The sequence below is a fragment of the Opisthocomus hoazin genome, chromosome 5 (assembly GCF_030867145.1).
Source record: "Opisthocomus hoazin isolate bOpiHoa1 chromosome 5, bOpiHoa1.hap1, whole genome shotgun sequence".
Taxonomy (NCBI): domain Eukaryota; kingdom Metazoa; phylum Chordata; class Aves; order Opisthocomiformes; family Opisthocomidae; genus Opisthocomus; species Opisthocomus hoazin.
Window position 1 is genome coordinate 3,260,359 of NC_134418.1, and position 23,352 is coordinate 3,283,710.

The 23,352-nt window shown below is 48.6% G+C and overlaps 1 protein-coding gene across 4 annotated transcripts in view; it reads left to right on the forward strand.

The window, feature by feature from the left end:
- LOC104328839 (solute carrier family 4 member 11) overlaps nt 1-23,352 on the forward strand; it is a 109,100-nt gene that overhangs the window by 13,096 nt on the left and 72,652 nt on the right. For 3 of the 4 annotated variants that reach the window (XM_075420261.1, XM_075420259.1, XM_075420260.1), the window contains exon 2: nt 11,508-11,558. In XM_075420261.1, coding sequence (XP_075276376.1) covers nt 11,508-11,558 — 51 coding nt within the window. Of the gene's footprint in view, nt 1-11,256; nt 11,331-11,507; nt 11,559-23,352 lie in introns of those variants that run through there. The other variant, XM_075420262.1, reaches the window with a different exon arrangement.

Sequence of the window (23,352 nt, forward strand, 5' to 3'; positions counted from 1 at the left end):
TTAATTTCTTGTTCAGAGAAGTATTGCTCAAGTTGCTCAAATATTTTGCCTTATCAACTTTAAGTCAAGACGATGTATTTGTTGATGAACTTCAGAAATGTCTTCAGAGCTTCAGCAAAGCAATGTTGAAGAAGGTGGTGGAAATTGCGATATTGGAGCATGACCGGTGTAGAACATGAAGGTACCCAGGGCTTTCCCATCAGTACCTAAAGGGTAACCAAATGCTCCAGATGTACAGGTTGCCCATGTTCAGAGACAACCCAAGAGCAGCCAACATTCAAGGGTCTGTAAATGAAAAACTATCTTGTTGATAACTCTTTCAAAATGGTGTTGTCTCAAAGTAAACTCAAATTAAATATCAAGACAGTAGAACTTGGAGAGATTTGCTGGAGGGAAGTCATAAAAATGAATTCTGTAGCACCGCTTGTATAGAGCTTGTGAGAGCACTATGTTTTGCTTCAATATAAGGCTTGTGCTGCAGAGGGCTGTTTGCTTGGAAGATGCCAGCAGCAGAACGTTGTAATTGAGTTACTGAAGTATCCAGAGAATGTGTTTTTATTTGTAATCCCCTAATATTGCAAGGCTCAAGAGAACTTATTACTAACCTTAAAACAAGAGAGTTAAAATGGGTTATTAGATCCGAGACACGTTTCCCACAGGAATTTAATAATGGAGGATGGCACGGTAGAGTTTGTTCTGTTTATGCTAAATGCAAATGTAAAAATGGTAAGAATGTAAGAAATCGGGAAGTATACCCACTTCTTGTCTGATGCTTTCCACTGCAGATCATCTGATTTGTCCTAGTCCAAAGACCAAGAACCTTAAACTACAGCAAACTTGGCTGTCCTACCAGTTAGCAAGTAAACTTCATTTATCTCCCCGTTGGTGGCTCTTGGAGTCACTGCCATCACTTCAAGTCAAAGGGCAGTGGCTTAATTTTGAAATCTTCAGCTGTATCTCTGAGTCCAGAGAAATAGGCTTTGTTTTCCATTTTGCGGCACTTCAGCTCTTCACTTTTACCTTTGAATTCAGTGCTCATAAAGGGATGAGGAACTGGTCAGAAGCTCTTCTTTGAAAAAGCAACTAATGGTGGCACTTCTAATGCCTGTCCAATTTGGTCTCCTCTAATAGACATCTCTGTAGGGAATAAGGTGGAATGGCAGTAGAAACTTATTTGCTGGAATAAATTAGCTCTTAAAAATTAAAAGTACTGCTTAAATTGTCAAAGGAGCTATACCATGTGCTTTTTGGTGGATAATGGAAGATGACACCTTGTCCTGCATTTGGACAGGGAGAGCAATTGAAGAGTCTGGTTGTCCTCGTAGATTTTGGATGAGAAAGCAGACCCTGGAGAGTGAGGACATGGACCCCTGAGAGATACTAGAGGCATGAGAGTGAATTTGCTCTGTTGGTGTATCTTAGCTCCTCAGGGTAATGCTTTCCAGCTTTGTCTCTTGAAGCCTGACCTTATGTCCTCCTGAAATTGGTTTGCGTGTGTCCTGGGTTTGTCCAGGACAGGGTTAATTTTCACCGGACTCCAGGAAGGGGCACAGCCAGGGGGTGGGGGCTGACCCCACCTGGCCAAACAGAGCCGGGTATTCCATACCATGTGCCGTCACGCTGGGTTCCGGGGGGGGGGGGGGGCGGCGCAGCGGGAACGCACTCGCGGCTTGGCAGCATGCAGCGCCGGTGCGGTCCGAGAGAGCGGGTCTGTTTTTGTCGTGTTTTCTCCTTATCTGTATCGTTGTTGTTCCTGTTTCCCTCTGTTTGCTGTTCTGTTAAACTGCCCTTATCCCGACCCACCAGTTTCTGCCTCTTTCTTTCCATTCTCCTCCGCACGCCGGCGGGGGGAGGGACGGCCACGTGGCGCTCTTGTTGCCGGCGGCAGCCGAAACCAGAACATTTAATTTGGTGCCCAAGCGTGGGGCGGGGATAACGGCAGGGCTGAGCAGCGGGTGTTAAAACTGCTTTCTTACATTTTGTTAAATTTTGTTATACGCATTTTTCTGTGTCAGAATAGTCGCCGGTAAAAATGTTTCCCGACTTTGTTCAGATGGCTCTGGTATCTCAATCCTTACTTGCAGTATGTATTCACTGCTGTGCTGTATGTTACCTTGGGAAAAAAGATCAGGATAATGATTTTGCTGTACTGTATGATATCGACTTAAGATATGATAACATCACTGAGCATGAAATTAGGCTTGTGTTTGCATGCGGCACTGCGGTCATTTCCGTACCTCGGATCCTATGTCTTAGAATTTGTTAGTAATCAAACCCAATCTGTGGGGAAAACCGAAGGGGATACCTTCCCCTACTCTTTCGCCCCCCCTTTCTCCCTCAGGCTGGTCCTGACTGCTTTTGAGAATTTCGAGTACCCGTGGGATGCTCAGGCCAGCACTCTCCTTTTGTTCTGCCTCCTGAATGGGTTTTGGGTTTTGTTTAGGGTTAAGCAAGTCGTTAAGAACATCGCGCAGAGACCTGCCCCGGGGCCGGATAGCTGTGAGTGGCTGGGTGTGTGGGACAGCATGGGCAAGTACCTAGGGCAGTGGACACCCCCGATGTTTTTTAAACTCACCCCTGAACACGTGCAGGATCCGGACAAACTAGTAAAATATCTGCAAAAAGTGTGCTGCCACCCTGGGAACTCCAGAGAGACACAGATCACTGCAACGTGCTGGGGTCTAGCCCACGCCTACCGAGCCCTGTTCAACACTGTTCAGTGCCTTAAAGGGGAAAGGGGGGGGAAACGAAGCGGCTGGCGCTGCCCCCCCAGCCGGCCCTGCAGCCCCTCCAGCCCAGCAGGCAGTCCCAGCCCCCCCGACCGGCACCACGGCTGCTGCAGCCACAGCTGCAGGGTCTGCCTCGGTTTCCCTAGCGGGCACGGCAGCTGCTCCAGCCCCAGCTCCAGCTGCAGGCAGCGCGGCTGAGCCCAATGACCAACCTGTGCCGGTAGCAGTCGCCCCCGTAAAACTAAAGAAAGACGCAAAGAGAGCAGATCGCTCCGGGAGGGATGACAATGAGCCAGGGTCATCGCGGGAGACAGAGACAGAGATCATCACCCAGTCCCTGTCCCTGGGCGAGCTGCGAGACATGCGGAAAGACTTCAGCTGCCACCCAGGAGAGCACATTGCCACCTGGCTGCTGCGGTGCTGGGATAACGGGGCCAGCAGCTTGGAATTAGAGGGCAAGGAAGCCAAGCAGCTGGGATCCCTGGCCAGGGACGGGGGCATTGACAAGGCCATTGGGAAAAAGGAACAAATCCTCAGCCTCTGGAGGAGACTTCTGTCAGGGGTGAGGGAGAGGTACCCCTTCAGTGATGATTTTGTATGCTATCCTGGCAAGTGGACCAATATGGAAAGGGGTATTCAGTACTTGAGGGAATTGGCTGTGCGGGAGCTGGTTTACTGTGACACAGACGATGAGCAGGTACCCACAGACCCAGATGAACTCCAGTGCTCACAATCCATGTGGAGGAAGTTTGTGCGGAGCGCACCCTCCTCATATGCCAACTCACTGGCAGTTGTAAACTGGAAGGGTAAGGAGGCACCAACAGCGGATGAGGTGGCTGTCAGACTCCGGCAATATGAGGAAAGTCTCTCTTCCTCCCTTGTCTCAGCTGTGGAGAAACTGGCCCGGGAGGTGTGGCAAATCAAAGAGAACATGTCCTACTCCCCACCCGTACGGGCCAGTGTCTCAGCTATTAGGGGCAAGCGTTTCTCTGCTCAGGAGAGGGAATATAGAGGCTATACACCCCGGGGCACCCTGTGGTTTTACCTGCGTGACCACGGAGAGGACATGAGGAAGTGGGATGGAAAACCCACCTCAAGTCTAGAGGCACAAGTCCGTGAGTTGCGAGGTAAAACAATCACAAAAGGGGATTCTGTTAGGAAAAGTGCCGCTCCAGTTTCCAGAAGCCAGCTCTCCAGACCAGGTAGACAGTTTGACCTTGATTCCGATCCTCTGGAGGGGACCTCCAAGTCATTTTTACAGCAGGTGAGCAGCAAATTCTCTGATGAGGATTAGAGGGGCCCTGCCTCCAGCCAGGTGGAGGAAAGGGACAACCGTGTTTACTGGACGGTGTGGATTCGGTGGCCTGGCACGTCAGATCCACAAGAGTATAAAGCTCTGGTGGACACTGGTGCACAGTGTACTTTAATGCCATCAGATTTCCAAGGGTCAGAGTCCATTTGCATTTCGGGAGTGACAGGGGGGTCCCAAGAGCTGAGTGTACTGGAGGCTGAAGTGAGCCTCACTGGGCAGAACTGGCAGAAGTACCCCATTGTAACTGGCCCCGAGGCTCCGTGCATCCTTGGGATAGCCTCTCCTAAGATAGTCTATTTCAAGGACCCAAGGGGGTATCAGTGGGCTTTTGGTATAGCTGCTGTGGAGACGGAAGAAATTAAACAGCTGTCCATTTTGCCTGGTCTCTCGGAGGACCCTTCCATTGTGGGGTTGCTGAGGGTTGAAGAACAACAGGTACCCATCGCAACCACAACGGTGCACCGGTGACAGTATCGTAGCAACCAAGACTCCCTTCTCCCCATTCATCAGCTGATCCACCAGCTGGAGAGTCAAGGAGTGATCAGCAAAACTCACTCACCCTTTAACAGTCCCATATGGCCAGTGAGAAAATCTACTGGAGAGTGGAGACTGACAATAGACTACCGTGGCCTGAATGAAGTCACACCACCGCTGAGTGCTGCCGTGCCAGACATGCTAGAACTTCAATATCAGTTGGAGTCAAAGGCAGCCAAGTGGTACGCTACAATTGACATCGCTAATGCATTCTTCTCCATCCCTTTGGCAGCAGAGTGCAGGCCACAGTTTGCTTTCACCTGGAGGGGCATCCAGTACACCTGGAATCGACTGCCCCAGGGGTGGAAACACAGTCCTACCATTTGCCATGGACTCATCCGGACTGCACTGGAAAAGGGTGAAGCTCCAGAACATCTGCAGTACATCGACGACATCGTTGTATGGGGCGACACAGCGGAGGAGGTTTTTGAGAAAGGGGAGAAAATAGTTCAGATCCTTCTGAAAGCCCGTTTCGCCATTAAGCGAAGTAAAGTCAAGGGACCTGCTCAAGAGATCCAGTTTTTGGGAATAAAATGGCAGGATGGGCGCCATCAAATCCCAATGGATGTCATCAACAAAATAGCAGCTATGTCTCCACCAACCAGCAAAAAGGAAGCACAGGCCTTCCTGGGTGTTGTGGGTTTTTGGAGGATGCACATCCCAAATTACAGCCAAATTGAGTCCTCTGTACCACGTGACCTGGAAGAAGAATGATTTTGAATGGGGCCCTGAGCAACGACAGGCATTTGAATAGATTAAACAGGAGATAGTTCATGCTGTAGCCCTTGGTCCAGTCCGGTCAGGGCAAGATGTTAAAAACGTGCTCTACACCGCAGCCGGGGAGAATGGCCCAACCTGGAGTCTCTGGCAGAAAGCACCAGGGGAGACTCGAGGTCGACCCCTGGGGTTCTGGAGCCGGGGATACAAAGGATCCGAGGCCTGCTATACTCCCACTGAAAAAGAGATTCTGGCAGCATATGAAGGCGTTCGAGCTGCTTCAGAAGTGGTTGGCACTGAAGCACAGCTCCTCCTAGCACCACGATTGCCGGTCCTGGGCTGGATGTTCAAAGAGAGGGTCCCCTCTACGCATCATGCCACTGACGCTACGTGGAGTAAGTGGGTCATGCTGATCACCCAGCGCACCCGAATGGGAAACCCCAGTCGCCCAGGAATTCTGGAGGTAATCATGGACTGGCCAGAAGGCAAAGGTTTTGGAGCATCGCCAGAGGAGGAGGTGACACGTGCTGAAGAGGCCCCACTGTATAACCAGCTGCCAGAAGATAAGAAACAGTATGCCCTGTTCACGGATGGGTCCTGTCGCATTGTGGGGAAGCAGCAGAGGTGGAAGGCTGCTGTATGGAGGCCTACACGACAAGTCGCGGAAACTGCTGAGGGAGAAGGTGAGTCCAGCCAGTTTGCAGAGGTGAAAGCCATCCAGCTGGCTTTAGACATTGCCAGTCAAGAGAAGTGGCCAGTGCTCTGTCTTTACACCGACTCTTGGATGGTGGCCAATGCCTTGTGGGGGTGGCTGCAGCAATGGAAGAAGAACAACTGGCAGCGCAGAGGCAAACCTATCTGGGCTGCCCCATTGTGGCAAGATATTGCTGCCCGGCTAGAACAGCTGGCTGTAAAAGTCTGTCACGTGGACGCCCACGTCCCTAAGAGTCGGGCCACTGAAGAACATCAAAACAACCACCAGGTAGATCAGGCTGCTAAGATGGAAGTGGCTCAGGTGGATCTGGACTGGCAACATAAGGGTGAACTGTTTATAGCTCGGTGGGCCCATGACACCTCGGGCCACCAAGGAAGAGACGCGACATACAGATGGGCTCATGACCGAGGGGTGGAATTGACCATGGATACCATCGCACAGGTTATCCATGAATGTGAAACATGCGCTGCAATCAAGCAAGCCAAGTGGGTAAAGCCTCAGTGGTATGGAGGACGATGGCTAAAATATAAATATGGAGAGGCTTGGCAGATTGACTACATCACACTGCCACAAACCCGCCAAGGCAAGCGCTATGTACTCACAATGGTGGAGGCCACCACCGGATGGCTGGAAACCTACCCTGTGCCCCATGCCACCACCCGGAATACCATCCTGGGCCTGGAAAAACAAGTCCTGTGGCGACATGGCACTCCCGAAAGAATCGAGTCGGACAACGGGACTCATTTTCGCAACAGCCTCATAGACACCTGGGCGAAAGAACACGGTATTGAATGGGTGTATCACATCCCCTACCATGCACTAGCCTCTGGAAAGATCGAACGTTACAATGGGCTGCTAAAAACCACTTTGAGGGCAATGGGGGGTGGAACTTTCAAAAATTGGGATAACCAACCAGGTGGCCTTTGCTAAATGGGTAACACCAGAGGGTCCACCAACCGGGCTGGTCCTGCCCAGTCAAAACCTCAGCGCCCCGTAGAAGGGGATAAAGTCCCTGTAGTGCACATGCGGAACGTGTTAGGGAAGACAGTTTGGGTTAGTCCTGCCTCGGGCAAAGGCAAGCCCATCCGGGGGATTGCTTTTGCTCAAGGACCTGGGTGTACCTGGTGGGTAATGCGGAAGGATGGGGAAGTCCGATGTGTACCTCATGGGGATTTAATTTTGGGCGAGAATAGTCCATAAATAAATTGTATGAAGTTAATTGTTAAATAACCCTGTCACTCTCTGTTATCACTGTTATAATTGTTATATTTTGTACCAGTAGTAGCATAGTAAGAATTCTCCAGATTAAAGAAGGATGGACTTTTTCGATGAAAACCTAGCAGAGCACAGCAATGATGGAACTGGACCTGGTTTTTGACAACTGGCATCCAGCAACTTCATCAAGATCAACATCTCCTGCAGACTGTGGGCACGGGCCGCACCAGATACATCAGCCGTGAGCTCCGGATGCAGTAAGTGACCGCCCATCACCACACATCACCTCTCCTGCCACGGAAGACCATTACGACAGATGGAGCACAAAGTCATGGATTAAATGAACTCAACGGACACTTTAGAGTGATGATCCATAGACTAAGGGAATGATATCTGGAGACAGGAGAAGTGGTGGTGATCAACTGGACCATGGGGGACCTGGGCATGACGTAGATGGTATGGAATAAGGGGTGGATAATGTCCTGGGTTTGGCTAGGACAGGGTTAATTTTCACTGGACTCCAGGAAGGGGCACAGCCGGGGGGTGGGGGCTGACACCACCTGGCCAAACAGAGCCCGGTATTCCATACCCTGTGACGTCACGCTGGGTTCCGGTGGGGGGGGGTGGCGTGGCGGGAACTCTCTCGCGGCTCGGGAGCGTGCGGCGCCGGTGCGGTCCGAGAGACCGGGTCTGTTTTTGTCGTGTTTTCTCCTTATCTGTATCGTTGTTGTTCCTGTTTCCCTCTGTCTGCTGTTCTGTTAAACTGCCCTTATCCCGACCCACCAGTTTCTGCCTTTTTCTTTCCATTCTCCTCCGCACACTGGCGGGGGGAGGGGCGGCCGCGTGGCGCTTTTGTTGCCGGCGGCAGCCGAAACCAAAACAGCGTGGATTTTTTTAATTGCTGAAGTCTCTGACAGAAAACCTGGGGCAAGGGAGCTAGCAATGGGGGTTTGGGGGATCCGGGGGAAGTGGTGTGCTGGTGTGGAGACAGGGAACTCTCACCCTGTGGTAATAAAGTGCTCCCCTGACTGTAGGTCTCCTCCTCCACTCTGCAAAGGGCCAGTGCAGGGGCTGCTTTATACTTAACGGGAACACTTGTGCAACTTCAGGCAAACTCTGGAGCATTGTAATATTAATCTCTAATGTATTTGGAGACTTGTATTCCTGCCCAGGCTTCCCTAAGATAAACAATTGCATCGATTACTGCTGTGTTTCATAACTGCCCCTTGATTGAGCTCTTGAAGAGCGGAGGTGAGATGAGGAGAGGAAATGCAGGTAGGGGTGTGTGCGTCAGGCTGTGGGCATGCCCCTTATTGCCAGAGAAAAGAGGATTCTGCCTTGCTGTCAGCTGTGTACAACTCGAATCTGTTGCTCCTGTCTTCAGCAAAACGTGACTAAGGAGCTGACATCTGGGATGTTAAAATCCCACGAGCCTCATGAAAGGAGAGACACGGGGAGCCTGCTGGTACGTTTGCCCTGCTGACCGCTACTGAGGATGTGCTTAAGCGCAGTCTAGCTGGCCTCGTCCTTAGCTAGCATCCCATAAACATAAGCTGTGCTTGCTTAGTGCTAAACGGGTTGGGGAAATGTGGAGAGAAGGGGACTGATGCCTAAGAAGGAAAAATTAATGGCTCTCTCCCCCAAATCTGTCTCCTATGTTCAGCTCAGTTAAAAAGATGGATGCTACTCTCTCTAGGTTTTCAGAGGTGCAGATGATGCAGCCCCCAAGTTACCCTTCCTACCTCCGCTTCTGCTAATACACTGACCTTTAGGCTGGACTTGTAGCTCCCTGTGTGTCTGGACTTGCGTAAACACCCCATTGCCTTTTACCTCCTGGGCACATTACACACCGTTCCTGATGTTAACGTGCGTAGCCCCTTCCGTGGGGGTTGTAACAGCTTTTTGAAAGGCTCCCACCAGACTGTTTTGAAGTCTGAATCCCCTTGGCGCTGTGGGACAGCCTTGCGTAGAGAGAAGACAAATTACCAGGGCTGGACTTTAGCCAAGACATAGTAGTGTGAATGCCTGACTGTTTTTTTTTTTTTTTTTTTTCATAAACGTGCCATTGCATCTTTAATTACAAGGTTAAGACCTCTCTTTTATGACTCATCTGAAAAAACAGCACCTCCAACATAATTGCCTGAGCGTGTTGCCTAGGGGACTATCGCTCATTAGTGACTCAGAGGAACGAGTGCCACCTAATGAAATGGCACTGCCTGCTGCAGTCCCCCAGCCTTGCCCTTTTCATGCCTAGTCCAAGCAGTGACCGAACCAGAGTCTTCTGTAAAGGTACGATGTCAACCCGGGCGACGCTGCAGTTGGAAGCTGTTTCTAATGAAGAAACCGACCACCTCTGAATTCCTGTTTTGTTAGGCATTATCGACCCATAGTAATAGGTGTGTTCAGTTAGAGAAAGCAAACAATGTCTCATTTTGCCTTGTGAAGGGTTGAACGTGTTGCCTCGGGCTCCCTCAGAAGCCATAATAGAAATGAGAAGCTGATATACCATCCTGGTGGGAATGTCAAGTCCTTGGGTAATCCATCTGCCGAGGCGTATTTTGTTTATTTCTCTGAAATACGTAAATGCAATCATTACACAATAAGAGCCTCTTCAAAAAAAATTTTTCCTTTGATCATTAGCATGCTAATCGGTCTGGATGGATCTTCTCCTTCCCTTCCAGGTGGAGGGAAACAATTGACTCGTGTAATGGGTGCCCCTTGGCCACGGTGCATTTGTTCCTCCAACCCATTGTTCTGGGATGGAACTTGGAACATCGTGTTTCTCTCTTGGACCAGACACTTGAATTGCCCTCGGGTTTGTGTGGTGTTTTGTGGTTTGTTTTTCTAAATGGTCATCAGGATGTCCCTCCAGGAACCTGTTCAGCCCAGTGCTGTCTGCTCTGAAAGGTCTGAGCCACGCTGGGCTGTGACAAGCGTTAAGGCTGGAAGGTGCTGCCGTCAGTGGTGTGACTTGTATCCGTCTCACACACAAAGGCTCCCGGTGGACCAGGATAAATTATGATTCTTGAAAGCGTGGCACACTGTAAAAGGATAGAGGTAAAAGTTATGGGGTAGAGAAAGGGTCTTTGGGAAGCGGTCTCATACCTCAAACGAAAAGCAGGAAGCTTAATCTGTAGAACAATAAAGCAGGCAAAACCTCTTTCCTTGTTGGCCCAAATTCATCCCAGGCTTGCGTAGGCAATGTTTGATTAGCCTAATGAAGTGGGGAAAGACAGAGCAAATCTATTCCTCTTTCTGATTGCGTTTTGGCTGGGGAGGATCATACGAAGAGGCAGCATCTAGCAGCAACTTTCTAAGGGACTGCTTGGGTGACGCTTGCTCAAGGCTTGAGATAAAGAGCTCTGTTAGCTCACCGTGAAACGCGGCATGCAGCTGTATGGAAAAGCTGGTGCTTCTAGCCCACGCAGTCTGAACTGTCAAATACCATTGGTATTAAAAACAGCCAGGCTGGGCTTGGGTACCAGCCATTGATCACACCTGAAAGCAGGTGCTCCTGTGCTGTTTGAACATCTCTTTGTGTGGTAAATGCCCAATTTGCCAGCAGTTGATGGCAGAGCTGACTCACTGACAAACAAAGTATGTTCCAGGATGAATCGTGGGGATTCGGTCCCGGTGCTGCTGCGTTTGTGGGTTTGCTCCGGGTCAGCGTCATTTCCCGCCTGCCCCGTTGGTGCAGATGGTGTTTGCTGCAGGACCCCCGCTCAGGAAGCGGGCCAAGGAAGGCTGCAGCGTTCTGGTGCTTATCTTCAAGCGCCAAGTGCTGCTTTGGGATATCCTAATGATTAGGAGCAGCAGAATAGGATGTGAAATCCCCTTCTCATCTGAAGCGAGTTGCTTTTTCTACATGAAACAGGTTGTTCTTATCTGAGTATAAGCTACAATCTAGACTCCGTTACAGCTTTTATTTTTTATAAAAGCCTTGTAGATGCTTAGCTTGTATTATTTTTGGATGCGCTTGTTCAGGTTTGATGGGTCGCTGAGATGATCAGGCTTGTCCCAGTCTTTAGTCTTGCTGTTTTGTGGTCCCAGCCCAGGATGTCTGAGACAGCTTAACTTTTTTCAAGCGGGGACTGCGTAGGATATTCCGGTAAATGTTAAAGTCAATAAACAAAAGGTTAAAATTGCAGGCATCAGATCTTCCTGAATGTGGCAGTATTTTGGGGCTGGCTTTCTGCTGTAATCCAGGCTTACAGCGAGTTTAGTGGTAAGGTGAAGACATTCAGCAGCTTGATGATTCTTATGTTTCCTTTTTTCTGTTTTTTAGAGTCTCCACCAGCAGCGATGTCAAGAAATGGATACTTCTTTGAAGAGACAGGCAAGTATTATTTGACTTCTTTGCGCATAGGATCGCCTTATTGGAGGGGGAGCTGCACTGCAGGGTTAGCTGAGAACTTGAAACAGGCGGTACAAAATCCATTGAGCTTAAGCAGCATGCGAAGACAGCCTTGCATGGTGGTTGTGTAATCTTGTCCTGGAAGCAGACTCTGTTTTTTTAAATCCTGTAGATGTTCTAGATATTCAAAGCAGTAAATAATCATCTTCACGTTGTCATCAGTGACTATTCTGGGTGGCTCCTTGTTTTCCAAGTTTTCATGACGTTTTCCTGTAATGCAGACTGACAGGTGTATTTGCTTGTCTTTTTCTGGAGTGGAGATCATGTGTAGGTGTTGGAGCCTTTTGGAGATATCCTGCCAAGAGCATCAGGCAAATGTTGGATGGCTCTGATAAACGTGTTGCTCGGTGCAAAGTGCCCTCAAAGATTTGTCGTTCAACCAAGATTAAGTTGTGCTGTTCAGAAACTTCCCAACTTCCCTGCTGGCTTTGGAGAAATGGCGTGTGCAGGGGTTGTTAGGGGGAGATCATCTTGAGATTTCAACTCAAGACCACCATCTTTGGGATGTAGTCTCTAAGGGCCTGGGGCTTCTTGCCCCTGAGAAGGTGCCAGTGCTTGGAGTGTTCAGGACTTCCAAATGGTGAGAGCAGAAGACTAAAATGCTCCCGTTATTTAGGCCCATGGATGCTTGTAACTGTCACAAGGCTCATCTTTCTTGTTCCAGGGGGATAAGTCTTAGGTTAACATCTGGAAAGGGGAAGCTGACTGTCTGCCAGATGTCAGCGGCAGTAGATCCAGCATTGCTATTGACAGCACTTCCTTTGGCACTAGCTTGCTTGCCTTCTCTGAAAGTGGAATGGAGCCAATTTCTAGCAGTGAAAGGCTGAAACTAGAATCAAGTACTCTCATCTCTAGCAAGAGGTCTTTTCTGAAGGCTGGATTGAGTTGCAAGAGGGCAGAAATTATGCTTGACCTCAGGGAGGTTTTATTTCTTTGGTATTTACAGGTTTTCTGAGGTCATGTGGGGCATGAGTAGCCCTGCTCCTACCTTATCTGGCTTGTTTATGGCCCCATGGGATGTGGTTGGTGCTTTCTTGAGGACTGGGCGTGTGAGAGGGAGGTCACAGAATCACAGAATAGTAGGGGTTGGAAGGGACCTCTGTGGGTCATCTAGTCCAACCCTCCTGCTGAAGGAGGGTCACCTACAGCAGGCTGCACAGGACCTTGTCCAGGTGGGTCTTGAATATCTCCAGAGAAGGAGACTCCACAGCCTTCCTGGGCAGCCTGTTCCAGGGCTCCGTCACCCTCAGAGGGAAGAAGTTCTTCCTCATGTTCAGACGGAACTTCCTGTGCCTCAGTTTGTGCCCATTGCCCCTTGTCCTGTCACTGGGCACCACTGGAAAGAGCTTGGCCCCATCCTCCTGACACCCACCCTTCAGATATTTGTAAGCATTTATTAGGTCCCCTCGCAGCCTTCTCTTCTTCAGGCTGAACAAGCCCAGCTCCCTCAGCCTCTCCTCGTAGGAGAGATGTTCCTGTCCCCTCATCATCCTCGTAGCCCTTCGCTGGACTCTCTCCAGTAGCTCTTCATCTTTCTTGAACTGGGGAGCCCAGAACTGGACACAGTACTCCAGATGGGGCCTCACCAGGGCAGTGTAGAGGGGAAGGAAGGCAGTGTAGAAGGTCCAGGTTGGGACCTGGAGAGATGACTGAGCCTCCAGCTTCTGGCTGGGAGCAGCGTAAGGGCTCGGTGAGAAAGGCTACTGTGTGATTTGGAGGAAGGACAAAGGCAGCTGTCTTCTAGAGCCACCTATTTCATCCGAAGCCCTCCTGCCACAGGGAACAGAAGCACAGCTGTCTGTCCTGGCACCTTATGTGGAAAGGCTCTACATATCTCTTTTCTTCCTCGAGTTGTCTAAACAAACTAAAAAAAGCAGATATCTGGATGTTTTTAGAGCACATGTTTGTAGCTGTGGCATTCCCTGTGCAAAGCTCTCTGAGGTATGCAGCTTGGTGCCCATGGCAGTGAGCATTTATTTCTGCTTTGTTTGTGTTATTACTCAGCTTCCTCCTTTGTCTTAAGAAGCACCTTAGAGCTACCATGAAGGACTTCATGAAACTGTGTATGTTTTTGCATGGTTTGGAGGAAGGAGGGAAGATTGCTTGCAAGTTCCTCTTCAGCCTGCATGCCGTATTGAATGCTGTATTAATTGTTTGAAAATACAGTGGATTACTTCATTACTTCATGCTCAAATCTGCTGTCAGTCTTGTTCCTCATTGCAAACTGACCTTTTTCAAAAGTTCAGTTGCTGTTGAGGGGATGAGTCACCTTCTACTGCCTGGTTTAACCGAGGGATTGTGTGTTTCTGCACAGAATACGTCGACAGCACATCTTGGGGGTTGCCAGTGTGAATATTCACATTCCTCTGCGAGGCAGCGCTTTGGTGCGCTCTGCACAGAAGTTTCATGCACTCAGATTCTTGAAGACTTACCCAAAAAACTTAATCGGGGCTAGAGGAAACCGCAGAGAAAGAAGTTACCTTTTCACATGGTTTCAAAATGGCTTGTTCTGAAATGGAGCTACGTAATCATTAAGCTGTTTCTTGGCACCACTTGTTTGGATCTGCCAGTGATGGAGACTGAGAGATGCTCTTGCCCCAGCTTTAAAATAATAAAAGAAACACAAACCCTAAGCTGTGTGTTGAGGGGAGGAATAAAAAAAAAAAAAAAAAAACACCTCTTCCTTTCATTCCCTTAGCGCTAACATTTTCTCCGCTTCTCAGTAGAGAAACATCTTTTGATACTATTGCTCTTTGCACAGTCGAGCTTTTTCCTTATCTCCTCCCAAGATCTTGTATATACATATGGTTTTCTGTATCCTTAGTAATTAGGATGTTTTTGTTTCTGACTGTATCTGAGGCTCTGTTCAGAGACTGTGTCTGTCTTTGCCAGCTAACTTTTTTCTTAACCTTGTTGTGTTCTCAATAGCAGCTGCAGCAACGTTAAAACTTATAAGTTGAGACTTCAGTTTTAGTTTAAATTGTTGTAGTGAGGGTAGTCTTGGCTGCAGCACCAAAGCAGTGCTTTGTAAGAATCTCCTGGATATTTACTGTTAATTTCAAAATAACAGAACCCACAAAACAAAACTTACCGAAGTATTTAATCATTTGTAGCTCTGTTATTACTGAGGAGCTGAGGAAAGCCCAGGAAGGATGTGCTAGTGAATGGATGCGAACGTACGACTATTCTGGAAGCTCAGAGTGTTGTAATGGTCCCAACTATGTAGCAGCCTATTTGATAACTCCTTAACTGGCTAAAAATCTGGAAAGTTAATCGAAGGACCCCATGTCTTTAGCTACAAGTTCTAGTTTCCAGAATTCTCTAGGTTTCCCCTGTTGCTGGAAGAACTTCACTGAAAGCTGCTTTTGTGGCCTTCAGTGCATTGCAGAAGGTAAATGCATGCGATACGATGGGGGGAGTAGGGGGGAGGGTGGAAATCTGTGCAGTAGCTTGCTCTGTAGAGGCAACATTGAAAGGAAAAATAAGGAAGTTTGTGTCTGCCCAGTTAAGCGTTTGATGGAGAGCGTGGTGGCAGCAGGTACGATGGCAGCTGTTGGGCACATTCTGTTTTCAACCCATGTACGCTGTCAGTTTTAATAGTTGTCCTCTGACGTATCTTGCTGATGAAAACCCAGGATTTTGCCCGTTCTTTGGAGTCTGTGGAACAAGCCTCTTGCACAAGCAAGCAAACAAAATCTGGCATGGCCCAGTAATACTTGGGGTCCCCCTACCTACCCCATCAGCAGGCTGTGCGTTGGGTCACTTGAATCTTCAGCAAGGCTGTTTTGTTAAATCAGTTTTCTTCCTGGCAAATTTAAGTAACTAATGAGATGATTGTGTAGACCCAATCCAAACCTGAAGATAATTGGAGTCCTGATGAAATGCATCTTGGCAATCAGTGTTCAGGATAACTGCTCCTCAGACCCCACGTTGTCTCTTGGCTGTTGACCTCCTGCACCCTCCTTGGTGTGGTGGGGGAGTATCCAGTGCCTGCTACGAGTGCATTAGCTCTAAAGGCACTGGTATTAGCTGCAAGTGATTAAATTCTGCCAGTGTGTGATGAGCTTTTTAATTGACCCAGGAACTTTCCCTGATAAGACACAAAACCGGAGGCTTTCTAGTTTCTCTTGCAAAATCCAGAGGAAGGAGTCCCAGTACAGTGCTGGGGATATCTGAATTGTTGCATTGTTTTAAAGCTAGCTCAACAGATATTGCAGCATAAGTCTTTGTCTTCCAGAGCAAATCCCTCACTGCTGGGTCTCCTCTGACTTATTAATCGGTTTTGCTGGCACAATAAACTGCAGTTGTGTTGAAGGGCCCCAAGGCCCCAGTCTGGCTTGGGATGTTTGGATGTATTTTATCTGCTTGTTTTGTTTTTCAGTTTGCAGTTCAGTTTGGTATGTGTGCTGTGGGCTTGTTTTCTTTTTCAGATTTGCCTTTATCTGTCTTGGAATTGTTTGCCTAACTAGGAGGTTAATCTGGATGTCTCGGGGCGGGGGGGGGGGGGGGGAGTCCTTTCGCAATGGGTTTCCCCCTATGAGATGCTCAGTTCACGAGCAGGAGATGTGCTGCTGCTACCTATGGAGAGCCCAAAGGGGTGGCTTGCAGGTCTCTTCTAGACTTTTGTTTCTGAGAAACTGCTTGTCAGGAGGCCTGCAATAAAGTGAACACTCCAGACTCCTGGGTTCTGGTAGAGAACTGAAATTCCACGTGCTGCTGTGTTTTGTAAAAACAAAACAAAAAAAAAATAAAAACAAAGCCCCACTGAATTACTTGGATTATTCACAACATTTCCTAGAAATCTGGCTGCAAAATACAATACTGGAATTAATTCAAAAGTGCCTGTGTTTTTTTTGTAGCAGATCAGTTCTTTCAGCTCTGTTATGAATTATTACTGAAGTGGCAGGGGAAGCTTTAGGTTTCCATCTGGCTCTTCGTGACAAAAGACTGACTCGAAATAAGGTTGGAAACATGCGACTGAAGTTATGGCTAGCCAGTAGTGGAGGGATCTGTTACTTGAAGGATGCGGCTCTGGTCTTGGTTGCTCTCTTTCTACCTCTGTGGTTATTTTTTCTTTTTACAAGAGGAGGTTGTTGTTGAATCAGTGGTCTTAAAGCACTCTGAAAGCCTAGGTAGTGGATTGACATCTCCATAGCAGGTGGTCATTATTCCAAGAGGCTGCAAACCCATTTCCAATGGGCTCTCAGTGACTGCTCAAGAGCCAAGCAGTATCACCCAACACTTGTCCAGCTCCTCTGCCCCTAAAGTGACCTGTGGAGGGGCTGGGATTGGAGGACACTTCTCTAAATCCCACCTACATGAGCCAGAAAAGTCATTAGTCTTTATGTGCCACCCCATAATATTTGGCTTAATAAAGGGGAGGTCATCTAGCAGAAGCACAGGAGATAAGCTCTGGACCGCTCTAGTCAGTTAGCTGCCAGCAGCAAACCATCAGCAGTCCAACAGCGCAGTCTGTGGACAACCTCTACTGCCCCGAGTTGTCTTCTCCTGGGCTGGCATAAACCACATCCACGTGGCTGCCTGCCACACGATGGGTAAATCTCCTTAGGACAAAAATAGTGAGCCTGGCCAGGGAATCTCTCGACAGTGAACCAAAGGAAAAGCTTAAAATTCTAGCAAGTATCCAGCTGTATGCTGAACTGCTTTATTTAATCAGGGTGGCTTAAATTTTTAATTTTGTGGGAGACAGCTTTGCAAAATGTGACTTGATAGCGGCCTTTGGAGGATGTTGCTCGGTGGTTGCAGCACTGCAATTGTTCTTGTCTGTGAAATGGAGTAATTCGTTAGGAAGGGAGGAATTTTTCATGACTGCTTTTCAGGCTCCTTATTCAAAACAATAAGTAAACCCCCTAACTTTGAAGTTTAATCTTAGCATGAACGTGTAGAATTTAGGCAAATATTTACCTAAAAGATGCTGTTCTATTAATACAATTGCTCTATTTTTGTCTGAAAAAGGAGGACTATTTTGGTAAGTGGGTGATTATGCTGAAATTGGCATATGAGATGTGACCAGAAGCTTGCCTTGGTGTGTGTGAGTAGGATGCTGTTTAAACCCTTTTTTTTCTAGAACACTGTGCGGATTGGAGAACCGATAACACCTGTACAAAGTTCTTCCTAGTCTCTCCTGAATCCTTCGATTGCTTTATCCCTGCCAATATTAACTAACTGTAAGGTTATCTAATCTTTGGAGGCAACAGGAGTCTGTGGTTTTGTGCAGAGTGTAAAGGTCAAAATGGTGGTGGAGGCTCCATGATTAATTGAGTTTCCTTTTGCACCCAGTGTTTGGGGATTTGGGTATTTTCTGAGCGACGCAGTGACTGCAGTACTTGGGGAACAAAGCAAGCCCACCAACAGCTTAAAGCTCAGGCTGATCGCTTTAGCTCAGGTTAATTAAAACTTCACGCCTTTTTAGAAAATTAGTGTCTGCTGTTGGTTAGAGCAAGTTGAAAATCCATGAGTGGAAAAATCAGATGAAGCAGACTTTAAGTTAATGCCAGTATTATGATTAGTTTTTTTAAGTAGATACATGGCTTAATTATTTCTATCGAGTTCTTTAACACTATATTACAGCTGAGCTCTGTCATGCCCAAAAAAACAGACCTGATTTTAGGGTAATACCCATGTCCCAGTTGATGCCCCCTTACCTTTAAAAGCAATTGAATACGTGTTATTTTTGCTTCAGTTGTCCTTCTGTACTTGACCTGTAATTCTTCTGAGAAAGTGGATGCAAATAACTCTTGGGCTCTTCCAAAACAAGACCTTGCCAACTCCTGCACTTGACTGTCTGACTGCAGCAGAGTTGGCTGTTTGGCTGTGTGAGGTTTATGGCTTGCAAGGCTGAGAGTGGGGCCAGCTGCTGGATTTCAGTTCTGAATGGATCAGGATCGGTGACAAAAACATCTGAAGCAGCAATGTTAGAGGCAAGCCTTTGCTTTTCTCGGGGTGAAATGTCTGAGGAGGCTGAATCTGGCAGGAGCGCAGTGCATACTGTCGCTCCTACGTTCTGGTGAGGTGACCACAAGTGCTGTTCTGCAAAACCAGTAGAAAGGACTGTCCTGCCATTTGCTGCCTTCTGTGCCTAAAAATGCACTTGAGGAATCCCGGATGGCTTTTAGCATGGCTCGCTGATAGTGTTGGATTGCCAATCATATGAGCTCAGAAGAACTCTTTCCATGTAACTTTAGCTTTCTGGCTTTTTGAAGAGATTTTATGGGAGGGGGGGAACGACTGCTTGTGAAGAAGAGCAGATGCCACCCCATGATTCTGGAATCTGGGCCTTGGATTTGGCCGAGGGAATAGGCGTTGCTGCGCAAACAGGTGCTGTGGATGTGAACACTTTTCCAGACTTGTAGTGCAGACTGCCTTGGAAGTTCAGGGTAAAATCAGTGGTTTCCAGAAAACTGCTTGGAGTGTTTAGAGTGTTAACGTAACATATGTGGTCCTTCAGAAATAAAGCCAGCAGTTCTTGCAGAGACTTGGCAGAGGTCGATAACTTTTGACAAGCTTTGATCTTGGCTTTCCTATTTTGCCCTGGTAATCTAGCTACATGGATATGTACTTTATCTCATCCGTGTAACTTTTTTTGCTAAAACCGTCACAGCAATATATCTGCCTAAACAAAAAAACTTGTGGCATGCACATGCCCAGAACTGTGTAACATCTGGGTAATGCCAAAAGGAAAAATGCCCAGTCTCCCCCCAAAAAAACTCTGGCTTGCTGTGCTAAACTGAGTCTGTAGCGAAGTGTGGAGAGATGCGTTTGCACTCCTAACCTCCTGGTCAGTGTGCGTGCTTGCAGATGTTGATGAAAATACCATGGTTGGTTTTGTCTTCTGAGGCACACAGAGAGGTTATGCTGGGGCTGTGTCTGGCATAAGTCTCATAACCTGGGTTGTGAGATGATGTTGTTAGTAATATAGCTGCTTTTCTCTCAGGAAACTGAGTTTGATTAAGATTTTGTCTTTCTTGGAGAAGTCTGCAGCCCCTGGGCTGTGACTGCTGCTCCCACGGAGCAATTAAGCTTTTCTAGGGAACATATATGATGTGGTTGAAGTTGTCCTTCCTGCAAACTACTGCTCGGCTGATTTTCTTACCCCAGGTGCCACTAAGGGAGAGGTAATGCTGCCTCTGATTGCTGCAGCTCGATTCACTGCTCTTCCAGACAGAGCCCTGGGCTCTTCAAACTCAGCTCAAAAGCAGAATAGCTGCAGGGCAAGCACCTTTGTCAAAGTTGTGTGGGGGTTGATAGCAGCAGGACCGGGGAGAAGTGGGCCTGAGAAGGTGATGAGAGTAAGGAGAGAAGGCTGGGGGTGGATATTGAGCTATTGGAGCAAGACAGGCTTGGGCCAGGCATGAATTATAAGGGAAGGGGTGATGCTTTAGAGGGGAATGGCTAGAGAAGTTGCTGCTTTTTTCTTCCCAACATCTGCGTAAATAAGGGAGGATGGCTTATTTTCGTGTTGCATAGGATGGGCTGAGGGTGCAGGGAGACTTGGGGTCAAGGCATGTGCTACTTGTGGCTGCACAGGGTGAGGAGTTGACTTCGTTCCTGCAGCACTGAAGGATGATGCCTGCTGTCCTTGGCCTCGTGTGCTTTTCATGCTTTTCCATTCCTCTTTACTGGGACATGAGTCTTGCAGGGTAGAATGAGGGGGGATCGTCCTGACCACAAAGTGTCCTTCAAGGTGTGGGAGGGCTGCTCTGATCTTCTCAGCCACGCTTAACTCCATTTCTGATTCTGGCCACCTACTTGGCAAAATCTGTTTTTGCTCGTGCTTTTAGACCATATTTCAGGCTGAAGGGGCACTTCTGTGCTCCGAGGTCTGAGTCACCCCATCCTGTAGCTCACGGTGCTTCAGCAAATGCTGCCTTCACATGCAGGTGGCAATCTGCAGTGATAGAGATGGGAGGGAGCACCATTTGGGAGATCTTAAACTCTTCCCTGGGTCATTTGAGGCAGTATGCAAAGATGTCTTAACTCCCTGCCCCTCCACCTCCCTGAAGCAATTGCTTATAGCACAGGTTATAAAGTGTTCCTGAGACTCTGCTTCCATATGGAAACCTGGTTGATATTTACACAAATCATGCAACAGCTACATCAGATCCCGCTCTGAACTTCTGCAAAACACCGATCAAACTTTCAGAGGAGCTGAACGGCGTCTGCTCTTGCTTGTGGCATCTGCTGCCCTTCAAGCAGCGGAGGTGGCACTCGGTGATTATCAGGCGATGGGGGGGAAACAGCTGCCAGGGCTGGAGGCAGCTACTGAGCTGTGCTCGGAGGGAAGGGAAGGCACGTCTGCCATGCACACAGCTCATCATCTCACCTCGAGGTGAAACCTGTCTTTGACGGGCAGAAGTTGCTCGTGTTTTAAAATGCTTGGCAGACTAATGGGCTGAAGGTTTCAAAACAGGAGTGGTTTGAAGCCTTGAGGTGGTTTACTGACAAAGCAGACACCTGCCCGGGAGCGCAGTTCCTGTACAGCCCAGGTCTGGAATTACTTGGAAGCTGTTTTGTCTGTCCCTTGCCCAAGGGACACGAGGCTCGGCTGCCTTTTGTTCTGCTCTTTCCTCCCCTAAAGAGGGAGGAACAGAGGATGCTTCCCTTGCCAGAGTCCTCGCTGACCTCTGCCCAACCCTCTGATCTTACTCCACCCTTGCCCTTCTTCCAGCTCCTGTGCTGCTGCTTCTCTCCGGTCTCCAGCCCTCTCTGCTTTCAGAGCCCACCACTGCTGTGCTCTTATCAAGCCAGTTTTGGTGGGCTTGGTAAGGGAATAAATAATCTTCCTTGCTTGGCTTTTACCCATCTGTGTCTTAATAGCATTAGGACAGGAGGGGAGCTCAACCATGTTCTGAGCTGTGTGCTTGAACCATCTCTCTGTCCCGTGTTCCTCCCACCTGACCCACCATGTGGGAAGGATGGAGAAGGGCAAACCTGTTGTGACAACTTCCATGTGTCTACAGTCCTGGGATATGGCTGAGATGGAAAAGCGAGAATCGTGGATTTGAGCCTACCCCAGGCTGGCTGATTTCTGTTCTGCAGGGCTACCCAAGCTCTCCTGGCATCAAGGAGGCTGTCAGTGCTGGTGGGTCCTCTGCTTTGCTGAGGAGAGGTTACGGTGTCCATCATGCATGTTTCAGAGAAACCAAATCCCAAGTTCGGCATCTTGTTTGGGATAGAGATGCTTGCATGGGGCTTTGTAGTGCTTCTGATGCCAGCAGGCACCCTGTCTGGCTGTTGTCCATCTCTCCAGGCCACAGGGAGCCCCTCAGTCCCAGCACATCTGCCAGCCCTTGTGCAGATGTTTCATACCTGGTGGTGCCCACAGTGCCATGATACTTTGGGTACCGTCTTCAGGTGTTGCCTCTGCTCTCCTGAATGCGCTTCTTTCTGTCTGTCTTTGGACAAGTTTCCAATGTGCAGGGATGGGAACAGCTGCCTAAGCTGGTTTGTTTTTCTGGTGCGTCTTGCTGGCTGTCTGGATGGGGACAGCGGCACCTTGGATGCTTTCTGAAGCCTTCAGAGCAGTTCTGATGCGACCAATTCATTTTTATTCCTGTTGAGAAGATAGACAGGGGAGGTAGAGACCAGGAGGGGCATTAATCTATGTTTTTTGTCACGTTGCCCAGACCTTGGATAAGTAGCTAAGAGGTCACCTGCAGGCTGGCCACCCCTGCAGCCCCACTGTGCCCTCTGAGCCGTCCTGGGGAGATGCCGAGCGCCCGTCGGTGCGTTGCTCATCACAGGAAGCGCTGCACCCCGTGTCCTGTGTCGCTGAGTTCCTGTTTGTGGCCTCCCTGCTCAGGGCTTGTTTTTTGCGGTGGCGAGCTGTCAGCTTGAGATCCCTCCAAGACCGCGTGTGCTGCTCTCAGCTGCTGCCGCCTCTACGTTTGCTTATACGAGGCTTTAAAAAAAGTCATCAATATTTCAGTTTTCCATTCAAGCCTCTGTCTTGAAGCTCAGCCTTTTCATTTTGCTGTAGTGCCTAAAGCAAGCTAATGAAATATATCCCTCCTGCTTCAAATTAGGCATAAAAGACTTGTCAGAAGATGGGTAGAAGCTGCTGAATAATCCTGGTAATGTAAAAATTGACATTCTATAATGTCCCTAATTCTCCTAATTAAACATGATACACGAGCACACCACAAGAGTCCTCCAGCTGCTTCGTAATAAAACGTTGCAGTGAACCAGCTTGGTGTTGAATGAGGCTAGGTTGAACTCTAATTAGAAGCGTTGGAAAGGCTAAGGAGTTGTCCGCTGTAATTAAGAAACTTGTCTTGCTTTCTCAGTGCTGCTGCCTCCTGTGACCTGCTCCTCTGCCCCGTGGGGAGCTGCGGGTCTGTCTGTCCGTACCGGGTGTCTCCTTGGAAACATCTTTTTTTTCTGCTTTCCCCCCTCAGTTTCAAATAGCTGAATCGCAAGGGAGATGGCTGCGCGGGTGGTGACTTGAGCTGATGAACGCGGTGGGTTTGGGGTGGGCTCTTGCTTCTGGGTCGCTGCTTAGTGGTTTTTATCTAATGTGTTTATCTCTTACAGTCTGACTTTCTCCTCTTGTGTGTTGGTTTTTTTTGTTTGTTTGTTTTTTTTATCTGGGAGGAGCGGGGTGTTTCCTATTGGATTTATCCCTTGTGCCGTTGGCTTGGTGAGCAGGTCAGTGTGTGAAGCCATGCTGTCGCCTGGCCAGGCTCCGGAGCGGCCC